General features: G+C 36.6%; 1 protein-coding gene across 13 annotated transcripts in view; it reads right to left on the reverse strand.

The window, feature by feature from the left end:
* Positions 1 to 637: 637 nt before the first annotated feature.
* The window catches only part of Nrcam (neuronal cell adhesion molecule), a 277,714-nt gene continuing 265,685 nt past the window's right edge, over positions 638 to 12,666 (reverse strand). For 5 of the 13 annotated variants that reach the window (XM_042684617.1, XM_042684612.1, XM_042684609.1 and 2 more), the window contains 2 exons: positions 12,398 to 12,476; positions 1,136 to 2,974 (listed from right to left, as the gene is read on the reverse strand). In XM_042684617.1, coding sequence (XP_042540551.1) covers positions 2,737 to 2,974; positions 12,398 to 12,476 — 317 coding nt within the window. In that variant the 3' untranslated portion in view covers positions 1,136 to 2,736. Of the gene's footprint in view, positions 862 to 1,135; positions 2,975 to 3,535; positions 3,594 to 8,965; positions 8,983 to 10,987; positions 11,031 to 12,397; positions 12,477 to 12,666 lie in introns of those variants that run through there. The other 8 variants (XM_042684611.1, XM_042684605.1, XM_042684604.1 and 5 more) reach the window with 5 other exon arrangements.

Below are 12,666 nucleotides of genomic sequence, written 5' to 3' on the forward strand. Positions count from 1 at the left end.
GTCTATGTCTGAGGAGGCAGAGGTCAGGCAGTAATCCTATTCCAGATAATCAGCTTTGAGAGAGGAGACAGTGTCTAATTTTTTGAACCCTTTCTCAAAAGACTAAAGTATCTCTTCCTGCTTTTTCATAAAAATATTTTTGATATGCCTTCTTTATTCTTTTTTTTTTGTCAGTCATAGGGCTTGAACTCTGGCCCTGGGCACTGTCCCTCAGCTCTTCAGCTCAAAGCTAGCACTTTACCACTTGAGCCACAGCGCCACTTCCGGTTTTCTAGTGGTTTATTGGAGATAAGAGTCTTATGGACTTTTCTGCCTGGGCTGGCTTTGAACCATGAACCTCAGATCTCAGCCTCCTGAATAGCTAGGATTACAGGCATGAGCTACCAGCGCCTGGCAGCCTTATTTACTCTTAGGTTTAGTGATTTTCTCTACATATGAAAACCAAAACCTATACCATTTAAAAATATTTAGAAATGTATGTTTGAAAAAGTTAAAAATCACAAAAAGATCAAGATTGTTTAATAATCAGGTTTTTTTTTTCATAATTTCTAGTCACATTTGCCTGAACAGTTAAATACACCATTGTTAGGACATTCACACACCACTATGAACAGAACAAATTACAAAAAAAGAGAGAAACTTTTAAAAGCACATTTAATTTTAATACAAAATCTGTTGTATTATTACAGGATTGATTCAAGCACGGGTCAATTTGTCATCTCATTATGGAAGTGTAAAAACTGTACTTTCATTGTTCTCTCAAAGCACTGATACATTCAGAGTGACTTTCATCATTGTGCTTCTGTCTGAGGCCAAGGCAAGTCCATTCTGTAGTTTTGTTTTTCCAATGGACAAGTTGGTCTGGGAAGAGTGAATAGGGAAACATAAAAGGCTTTAGGGCCACCTGACCCCAAGGTTCAAACTGTTTTATCTGCATTTGTCAAAGATGCCAGGTGACTAAGCCTATCATTCTCTATAGGCAAAGCTCTGAAGATTTCAAATACAAACCTGCTGAAAAGGTGGGGAGAAAGTTCACTACTTCAATTTCACAACAACAAAAAAGGGGGGGAATCACAAAAGGCATTTAGATGTTTTCCACTCCCACACACTGCATTAATTAGCTTACTTTTTATACAGTACAACATAAACATTGTTTGCATGTTCATTTGTAGGTAACACCTCTAAGCATATAGCATCTACACTTTAAGTCTATTTACAAATTCAACAAATTCAACAAAATATCTACATATAAAAAGCTTTACTTAAAATTAAACTTGATGCAAGTTATGAGAAACCAATTTATTGGCAAATGAAACTGAGCATTCCTTCAATCATAGGTTGTTGTAGGTTTTCATATTTGGAGAGATTTCATATTTGATAGATTCTGTTGATTACTATGATAGGTTATATATTTATTTTTAAATGGCAGATATAATCTCCTTATTTATGGACTTCTAAGCATTTGTCAGATTTCTCAGATTCTGAAATGTGTCCACTGCAATTTACATCCCAATTGCTTAATGCTGTAAAGTTTTGAAAGGTAAAGTCGTACAGAATAATGTATTACTGCAGGCATGCTATCACATGCAATAATTGGTGTTTCTGTCATTTTTTTTTACTATGTGGAAGTCACTCTTATTGAATATGACTTGTTTGAGTAGAAACTGTAAAAGACTACAAATTATCATGTATCCTAGTTAATAAGGAAGCTGTTTTTTACATGTATGGGGGACTGCCCCTTTAAAATGAACTATCTTTATTATTTTTTTCACATTATTTTCAGCATTGCAATTTTCATTATCTTTGTCTTTCAAAAGTCATTTGTGGGAAATGACAGAAACATGGGATGGAGTTGGATGCACCAGGTGGTACAGAATGCAGTGTTATGGAATGCTTATTGTCTGAAGGCACTACATGTGTCTTGCTCTGTGTTTCCTGGAATACCGTTTGAGATTTAATTGGAGTGATTTGGTTTCAGTTCTTTCAGTATGGCACAAATGCTGAAATGCATCGCAATACACTTGTTTGTGTAAAAACAACCAGACACAGAGATAAGGTAAAAAGTAGAAGAACACTGTGCTGCTGTAATACCTGGAAGATTAGAAGCCTATAAAGTAACAGGAGTGAAGAGCAGATAACAGAGTCTCAGTAAGCATCAGCAAATGCAACTGTCATAGTGACCTCATTTAGCAAGGATATACTGTACACACTGTTCCTAACAGTCCCAAAAAAGACTAACAACAGCTAGACATAGAGTCACCAAATTCACAACAATGTCCACAAAGACATTGAAGTTCTAGAGGATACTACTGGAACACTCTTGACAATGAAAACGGAATTCATATTTAGGGGTTCAGATGAGGACAGTATAAACAAAGTATCAAACCATGTTTAATAAGATACACAGGTAGATCCTTTAAGTATGTAGCATTTTTTCATGCATCCTGTATCCTGAAGAAGAAATAACATGATCTGTTGACGGTGTTGCATTATTTTATCAGTTCTGAGAAAATTGAAAAGAAACTAAACCCTGTCGAATGAAGAATTATGCACTTTGCACCCCAGTTCACATTAACATATCATTTGAATGATGTTCTTGCTCTAACCATTCTCATATTATTTACATATAGCAGAAATAGACTTTCTAACCATATGTGTATACTATGAGAGGGCTAACAAACAAGTGCTCAGGATAAACGTTCTAGAGAAATGGAGTATTGGCAAAGAGCTTCCACATTAAACAAAGGAGTTCATAGCGTTGACAGGAGAAGGTGCCTCTGAGCTCTCATTTCCCTCAGCTGGTTCTTTCTCTTTCTTACCACTATATTGTCCAATAAAGGAGCCATCTTCATTGAACTGGCCATTCACCCCCTCTCCATAGTCAACCAGGCTATCATCACTGTCTTCTTTTTTCACAGTCCTGTCTGAAGGTGTTCGACTTCCTTTTTTCAAAGGCTTATGGTCTTCTGCGTCACTGGAAGAAAGAAGAAATATTTTTGTCCAGACTGGTGGTTAGGTGAAGCATTTTGCTTTTAAAAGATCATGCATGCAAATTATGAAGAAAAAAAAGCATTTGGAGCTTCTTTAGCCAAATCTAAATGTCAGGTTGTCTCCAATGACTAGGATGGAGCTGAATGAAAACCAGGTGCAGAAATGGCTGAATCATGAACTCTTCAAGTAGAGTGGAGAGCTTCCTGTTGTGCATGTTAATTTCAATGAGAAATTTGGATGCCTGATTTGAAAGCAATCCAGAAACATTCATAAGCATTAAAAAAAAAAACGGAAAACGAGGTAAGTTGGAAATTATCACTAGTTTGTTTTTCAGATGCAGAGGGAAGCTTATGGCAAGTTGAGAAGTTAGTAGGTTAAATGGTGTAATATTTCTGATTCCTTGGCTATGAATGGAGCATGATTTGGTTAACTGTGAAATATGGATTTTTTTTCTTTTTGCAGAGCCAGAAAGTAAAGCAAAATCCTGCATCTCAAAATAACTTTGTTGTTGAGTGCAGACTAGATTTGTAAACTTCAACCTTACCTTTCAAAAGACCTACAAATCCAATTAAAAGGATGCAGAAGAAACAAATGAGAGTAGCCTAAGAAGAAAAGCAAAATCCTTATACCGATAATACATAGTAATCTTCCTTGTAGAAATTTTGGTCATTGGGTAAAGATTTATTAATTTAGAGTACTATTTATTAATTTAAAATTTAATTCAAAGTACTACATTTGTACTGAGAGATATGTCAGTATGTTCTGAAGACCTGTTTCCCACATATAAAAGCAAACACACATTAACCTCTTTCCCCCTTCCCCATTTGTGTTATGCAGCCTACCCATGTTGAAGGGAAATTTGAGGACTGTCTTTAATAAAACTGTGTAGGATCCTATCATTTTGCTTATTTTTCTGTTGAACTGCTAAGCACAATTTCTGGAAGCAGAAGAGTATACGCATCAACTTATTCCTTAATAGGTAACATTTGGGAAAAATAGAAAAAAAGGCAAAAAAATAGAAAAAAGACAATGACAGAATCCAGTATTTTGCCTTCTTTCAAAGAACAAAAAAAGCAAGACAAATTAGAAAGCAGACATATTACTAATTAAAAAAAATCCTCATGTAACAACAGGCTACTTTCGCTGCAGTATCACAGAACAACTTGATCTGAGTCTTTCTTTTGAACTCTGTTTCAGAAGATTTTCAGATATAAAAATATTCTTGCTCATTTGCCATCAGTTGCTGATAGAGATTTCATTTTTTTCTCCAAGAAAAGTACCTCAAGCCTAGGAAATAATGCTAGCAGTATCAATGGCAGGTGATATTGAAAATTACCTGGTTAGATAATATATGAGTGTGTGTGGCAAACTGAATGATCTATATTCTTTTATTCTCAGTGCTGATTAACCAGTGGGTTGACATCACAGAACCTTTGGATGACCTGTCTTTGGGGGCGTTTTGGAGGATACAGCCCCTAGCATCTAATCTGTTATAAAAATAGCCTATTCAACAGCTATGGGGTTTAATGATGAATTTCTAGGATTTGGTTAAAAATCTCTTGTGAATATTGAACATGATTTGGTAAGAAAGTTAATGCTACTGAAGGATTCAACAATGAGCAGAATTTTTCACCTGGGTCCCAACTGTTAGTCTTATTCTGCTTCCAGTGTCCCCAAAGGAAATGGTACAGGACATTTTTGTCTATGGCATTTCTTTTGTCTAGCCATCTGGCTACTCCTGGCTTCATCCAGGAAATGTTCACTGAGTGCCTACTCCAAAGCAGATGTTATTCTAGACACTGGGGATATAGCAGCCAGCCAAACAGACTAAGTCTCTGACATCACTGAGTTTTCTTCTAGTTGGAGAAAATACACCTTACAATCAACATGATAAAGAAAATTAGTTATGTCACAAGGTGATCAGTATTATGGAGAGTAGAGAGTGAGGAAGAGAACCAAGTGAGTTAGGAGAGAGGACCAAAGGTTGACATAAAATGTCCAGGGAAGCACTCATTAAGAAGTAACATTTGATCATAGGCCGATGAGTTAGGTTGGCTAGATGAATACTGGAAGGAGAACAATTCTGGCAGAAGTAACAAGTAGTTTAAATACCCTGAGGGGGAGGCAAGACTGGTATGTTCTGGAAAGAGCCAGGAGCTTGGTGTGGCTGGAACTGAATAAGCAAGGGAGAAAGAGAATGGTAAGGGTAAAGTAGAAGAAGCAGGGCTAGCTCACTGTAAGGACTCTAACTCAAAGTGAGATGGGAAGCCACTGGAAGACTGTCAATGGATGAGTGACATGAGCTAACCACATTTTTTTCCCTTTTCTCTTTGACCAGTACTGGGGACTTGAAATCAGAGTTTTTGCATTTACTAAGCTTGGCTCTTTATGGGTGGTACTCTATCACTTGTGCCATGCCTCCAGCCCAGCATTTTGCTGGTTAGTTAGAGATAGAGACTTATGGATTTTTCTGCCATTTCTAGCTTTGAATCATGGTCTTCCAGGTCTCTGCTTCCTGAGTATCTAGAATTATAAGTGTAAGACACTGGCTTCTTGAAATCATTGTTCTGTCATATATGTTGACATGAGCTATCCTAGATGATAGGGGCTGGTAACTTAGGGCAAACTTGAGTCATACCCATTTATTACATATACTGTATGAGTCCTTTTGTGCTGCATCAGCAGAACTGCAAAACTACAGCAAAGACCCTGTGGCCTACCATGTCTAGAATATTTACTACTGGGCCCTTTACAAAGAAAGTTTGCCAACTCCTGCTCTAGGGAGCTACGTAGAGATGGTTGCGAAAATCCAGGAGTGAGATCCTTATGACTTGGCTCACACAGGAACATTGGAGGTAGTACAAACTGCTCAGGTTATAGACATCTTTACAAGATAGGGAAAAGAGAATGTTCTCATGGATTAGGTATAAAAGAGAAAAAGCTGGGGATGTGGCTCCAGTGAACATTTGTCTAGTATATACAGAGAAAAAGACACCATCAAAGTCTGAGCAACGGGAAGCTTGGAATTAACTTTACTTACTGTGGACTAGAACATGTCTGGGAAGATTGCTGGCTCAGTTTCTAACTTGTTAAAGTTTGGACATGTCATACGAAATACTCATTTAGTAACTTTATGAGGCTAGTTTTGGTGTATGTCAAAAGCCAGCAAGAACACTGAGAAAATCGTAGATAGTCTAACGTCACTATGAACACAGGTGAGAAAACCTCAAATCTTGAGCAAATTCAATTTAGCAATCTATAAAAATATATCTTAAATTGGATTTATTTCAGAAACACAAGTTTGTTTTAGCATTAAAACTAGATAAAAGACTGAAATATGGACACTGTTAATCTTCTCCATTTTGCTCATTAGAATAAATTCATTTTTAATATAAAAAACTTTAATTTTTTTCTGGTACTGGGGTTTGAACCAAGTGTCTCCCATTCTATCAACTTGCTTGCTTGACTGGCATTCTACCATTTGAGTCACACCTCCAGCTCCAGCTCAGCTTCTTGCTGGTTAATTGGAGGCAGAGTCTTACAGAGTTTTCTTCTGGGGCTGGCTTCCAACTGTGTGCTTTCGGATCTTAGCCTCCTAAGTAGCTAAAATTATACAAATGAGCACCTTAGCTTAGAAGATTTTTATATGACACTTGGCAAAATGATTCTAAGATATATTATGTACAAATGAAAAAGGCAAAGATTATTTAAAAACAAACTCTTAAAAAACAATAGCAAGGGCTGGGAAGGTGGCTCAGTGGTAGAATGATTGCCTCACATGCATGAGGCCCTGGATTTGATTCCTCAGCACCACATAGACATAAAAAGCCGGAAGTGGGCACTGTAGCTCAAAGTGGTAGAGTGCTAGCCTTGAGCTGAAGAGCTCAGGGATAGTGCCCATGCCCAGAGTTCAAGCTCCACAACCAACAAAAACAAAAACAATAACAAGGTTAGACGACTTGCCCTAGCAGATATCAAGAAAAATGCTGTTATTGAGACTGCTATCTTGGTGCAGAGACAGACAAAAATTGGCTAAAGACAAGTCTCTGACAAAGTCTCTGTGGAAGATTTCAGTGTTGGCTTTATTCCTGCATTATATTTTTATGCTATCATAATTAGAATAATTTTTAAAATCAAATTTTCTGGTTGTTGGTACATAGAAATATAATTACTTTTATGTTAATTTTGTGTTAAAATTACAAAATCCTTATTAATTCTAATGCATTTGTCTTCACAATCATTTGGATTTCAACATGAATCATCATATCAGTTAGGAATAGCAACCAGCCAAGAAGAGCTTTTTGGAAGCAGCCATTCATTCCAGCTTTGTGGCTATGGTGATTCATGAACCAGAGCTGGGTAGAAGGCAGAAAGTAGCAATTCTATCCAGAGTCTTTCCAGGAGAAGGTATTCAAAGGTAGCAGGATCTTTGGTAGGATAAGTTGTGTGTGTGTGTGTGTGTGTGCGTGCGTGCCACTTATGGGGTTTGAACTTTGGACCTGGACACAGGGTTCTGCTGAGCTTTTATGTTTAAGACTAGTACCATTTGAGCCACAGCTCCACTTCCAGCTTTTTGTGATTAATTGGAGAATAAATGGCTTAGGATTAGATCTTAAAAAGTGGTATGCTGTAATACTGTCTTTCAATAATGACATTCTAGATAAATGAGGCATGACATGCAGCATAAATACAGTGGCTGGCACACTGTATATAACAAATGTGTGTCCCTGCCTCCTCTTCTTTCCACTGCAGACTTGTAGTTCGAGGACATGTTTTTTCCCCCTAAGAAATACTTTGTGCAATACATTGAAACAGAACTTTCTAGATGTAACATGTGTTCACAAGTCTGAGTGAAGCACTGTATTAGTGCTTGTCTTTTTCTGACTCAAAAATGAAAGGGAATTGCGAAAAAGTAGTTTCCCAAATAAGAGGAATTAAAAAATTCCAGGTGATTTAAAAGTCATACACACACTTTGTTATGTAGCCTTCAAAGTTTTACAAAGCAAATAAAAATCTCCCATTTTTAATAAAAAAATCTTTCAAGAACAGGAAGTATCAGATGCTAATTTTTAGCCAAGGTCAAAGATTAACTGAATTTTAAAATAAATTCCAGTATAGTATAGATAGATATAAATATATTCTTGGTAGTTACATAAAGACTGTAGTATAGTGGAAAATATGTTTAGATCACCATATAAAATATGGTTATTAAACATTCTCAATATAGGGCCAAAATTCTGTTGCTTTTAAGACCCCTAAAGCTTGGTTAACAGCAGGCACTTAATAAACATTGCTTGGATGAAGTCTTGGTAAAATAAGAACAGAAGAAACAATAGTCATTTCAGAAATTCTTCAGAATTCTAACATTAAAAATTCTCATTTCTTCATTTTATAACTGCAGATAAACCATTGGAATATATTTTCCTTTCTTTTACACTAAGAATAAATTTTAGGGAGTTATTTTTTTCAACAATGCTTAGTTCAGAGTTGTGTATACCCACTGAATGCTTACTGAGTAAAATTTAGCAACAGGAAATATATCAGAGATAATGATGTCTGATTTTCCTGTAGTTACCATCTTACTATGGCCAGACTATGTTGTAGTTACACTGATAATTCATAACCCAAAGCTCTTTCTGCCCCACTCTAAAAACTTCATTTATGCTCTTTACAAACCAGTTCATATTTGTGAGCAGAATAAAACTGAAGTATGTAAGAAATGAAACATAGCTTTGGCTCAATAAAGCTTTAGGAGCATAGCTTAGCAAGCCTGCAACAGGGCCACATTCACAGGAATGCTTAGATTCACATGACAACAGTCTCTACTTATGCAGTAAGTTATGAGTTCAAGTACCACAGGCATATGGTTTCTGATCTAGTTTCATTCTGGTTAAAAAAAAATGAATGGATCTAAAGAACAGGAAAATACTTACACAGTTGGTGCATTTCTGTGATTTTTCTATATGCTAGTAAGGATGCAGATCCTACTGTCTGTATAATTAAAGAAACAAACAAACAAAGCTGCAGGCTTCCATGAGGGGGTAACTGCATGAGGTGGGTATTGAAATGAGTGCACAGGGTTACAGCATATGAAAAAAAAAAACAAATTTGGCCACCATTGAAGTTCCATCTCTCTTTGCACTATGGAATGTTCTATACATCAAAGCCAACCACTTAGAACTGGTTTCAACCTCAGTCTGGAGAATGAGCAAATTGTGAATGGAGTTAATTTACATTTAGGCAAAGGTTCTTAGTTTTGTGTGTGTCACTATGCAATCAGCATTACAATCCATTTTCATAAGGCTGGAGAATAACAGTCAAAAAGTAACACAGACACAAAACTTCGAGCAAGTGCAAAGCAGAGGGAGGACCTCAGTGACTAAGGAAAAAGAATGACACTTGCATACATTATTTTAAAACAATTTCTATCATGAGCAGTTGGAACCATTTTCATTATTTGTGACATCTCAGATAAAGGTTTTCTATTATTTTAAGTAGAAATGTACCAAAGGAAAAAAATTCTGAGGTAGAATCTGAAAGTCACAGGACAAAGCCACACCTATATCAAAAGGATTCTGAGGTTTGGGGAAATGATTTTTGCATCGGCATTGTCCTAATGAACTTTATGCTTCACTACAAAAAAAAAATCACACTGCTATGTTTTGAGTTGAAGACTCTCATCAGAAATTCGTTTCCTTTGGCTCCTTCAAGATCAATATCATTACATGTGTGACAAGTATTTTTGTCTGCACTCAGTAGCCCAAATGAAGTATTTCTATTCTGAGAAAGTCAAGACAAAAGTCAAGGACAGCCACTGAAAATGCTTCAAAAACAGAGCAGGCATGAATTAACACAAAGAAAGATGATCAAACAGATTTAAATCAAATAGTGATTGTGAGGCCAGTAACCAAATACTTGCTATGTACATCTCTGGAAACAAAATCATATGAAAAATTAGTAGATAGATCAAAGAGAACACACAAATATCAGAACTAGAAAAGAAACTTTCAAATATAATCTAATACTTGGGAACAACTGTCATTATAGATGAAAAATACTGAGACTTAGGCAACTTAAACATAACATAATCACAGGTAATGGCTGAGTTGAAAGAAAAATTAATAGCCTCTTGATTGTTAGCTAGTTCACAAACTCAACCTCACTTTTCATCAAGTTTTAATGGGATAGTTAGCAATTACTCAGAGAAAGTCCTATTCTTAAGATCGTGGTTTCATACCAATAAAATAGCAGATTGATATCTGAGACCCACAAAATGAGCAGTACATTGCATGTTCATTAATGCATGATAATGCAGAATTGAAATCCATCACCATGTGGAGAATGTATGAAGCGCAATTGTTTGTTTTCAATTCATGCAAATATATACTTTTCAAGGCTATATTAAAGATGTAGCCTCATAACAATAAACAAGAGGCTGGTGTGCATACCTTGAATCTGATTATAGCCTCAAGAACTCTAAAAACAAGATCTTCAGTAATTACCAGCTCACTGCTTACAGGAGAAATGTGAAGATTGAGTTAAATCAGCAAAGATTGCCAGTCCTCGAGGGAAGGTGTATCTGTGGTGGGCTATGGCCATCTATAGATTATTCTAATGTGCTATAAAAACCTTTTGGGCATGGTGGGTGGGGTCCTGCCTGAGGTTTCCACTTTCAGCCCCAGAGTCAAAACATAGCATCAAGACAACCCTCACCAGCTATTGTTCTGTATTGCAAGATTCAAAACTTGTGAGAATTTTCAGAAACCGTAATTACCCATGTTGAAGAGAGTGGAACAGGAAAGTTTGGGGACAAAACATTTGCATCTACCTGGAAACATGTGTAACCAATTTTGTTAAAAAAAATGGTTTTCCTTCAACTAGTTCATTTCTCATCCTTACCAGTATTTTACACTTCATGATATTGACATGAAAATTCCAAAAATAAGCTCTAGAAACAGTTAATATTTAACACAAATATCTTATTGACAAATGTCACCTGGAAATCACAATAGTGAAGCATTTCATCTCAAGTTTTTCTTCTGGAAAAACAAAAGCATTAATATGGGCTCAGTACATATTTAAATGGTTATTTTGTATACTCAAGTATAATCAAGAGGTTTATTAAAATATAATCAAGAGGCTTATTAAAAAAAAGAAGTACAGGATGTAAAGGGCATTTTATAAATAGAAGAATCCTCTTGAGATACAAGAATCCTAATCTTTAAGGTATATGAATATTTCACTTGTGTTTTTAAACATATCTAAAATAATCATTTCTGTCTCTCTAAAAAGACCTATGTAAAATACTTTTAAAAAGATACTTAAAGAATGCAATACATCCAGGCGCTGGTGGCTCACACCTGTAATTCTAGCTACCCATGGGGCTGGGATCAGAGGACTGCAGTTAGAAGCCAGCCTGGGCAGGAAAAGTCTGTGAGACTCTTATCTCCAATTAATCACAGAAAAAGCTGCAAGTGGTGTTGTGGCTCAAGTGGTAGAGTGCTAGCTTTGAGCAAAAAGAGCCCAGGGACAGTGCCCGGGCTGAGTTTAAGCCCAAGGACTGGCAAAAAAAAAAGCATATAAGTTAAATTAAAATTACTTCCTGCAAGACACTAGTAGCTCACGTCTGTAATCCTAGCTACTCAGGAGGCTGAGATCTGAGGATTGCGGTTCAAAGCCAGCTCAGGCAGGAAAGAAAGTCTGTGAGACTCTTATCTCCTACAAACCACCAGAAAATCGGAAGTGGCACTGTGGCTCAAGTGGTAGAGCACTCGCCTTGAGCTGAAGAGCTTAGGGACAGCGCCCAGGCCCAGAGTTCAAGCCCCACAACTGACAAAAATAAAAATAAAAACAAGTTACTTCCTAATGAGGAAATCAAGCTAAGAGCGTTGGCACACTGTGTAAATGGCTCTGGTATTTCTTAATAATTAACAGCTTCTAAATCAACCTAGTCATTGCTTTGTGACTAACAGGCAGGGGTATACGTATAGGTATTGTTTGAGGAAAACTAATTAAGAATTGGAGATTAAAAAGTTTGTTGACATTGATATTATAAAAGCTCATTTCCTTTACAAGACAGGATGTGTAGGGTCTTGCCTGTTTTAAGTATCTGTGTAACACACTGGCTTTGTAGAATGATCAATACACAGCATAAGCCTAAATGGAAGTTACGCTTTACTCCAAATCTCTGACTGCCATGGAGATTTATTTTGAATGGAATGTGAGGATGTGCTAATCAGGAGTGATCTGTAAACATTTAGACCTTGAAGTGCTTCTAAACTTATAAACAAGGAACTACAACTACCACAGAGTAGGCTGTTGGCCAAGCCCCATCCTCAGGATAGCGTTTGAGGACCATGTTTGTGTGGGGCAGATACAACAAAGCACAGAAGGAGCAGAGGCTCACCTATATTCACCAAAAGTCCCATCGTCTTCCTTCATTGGCTGGATTTCAGGATCCGCATGGGCATCTTCCTTTTCTTTAACTAAAAATCAATTTTGACATTATTACACAATGATCTGAGATATACAGCAAGGGGATTTATCCTCTGGGTGAGTACATGTGCAACCATGTAAGTGACCTTGAATGAGTTTTAGTAGTTTAGTCATTTTTGAGGCATTCCAATAGAATGAGCATTTGTTAGCATATAAAGTTGACTCTGACAGTAAAATGAT

The sequence above is a fragment of the Dipodomys spectabilis genome, unplaced genomic scaffold (assembly GCF_019054845.1).
Source record: "Dipodomys spectabilis isolate Male_0828 unplaced genomic scaffold, ASM1905484v1 ptg000089l, whole genome shotgun sequence".
In the NCBI taxonomy this organism is placed as follows: Eukaryota; Metazoa; Chordata; class Mammalia; order Rodentia; family Heteromyidae; genus Dipodomys; species Dipodomys spectabilis.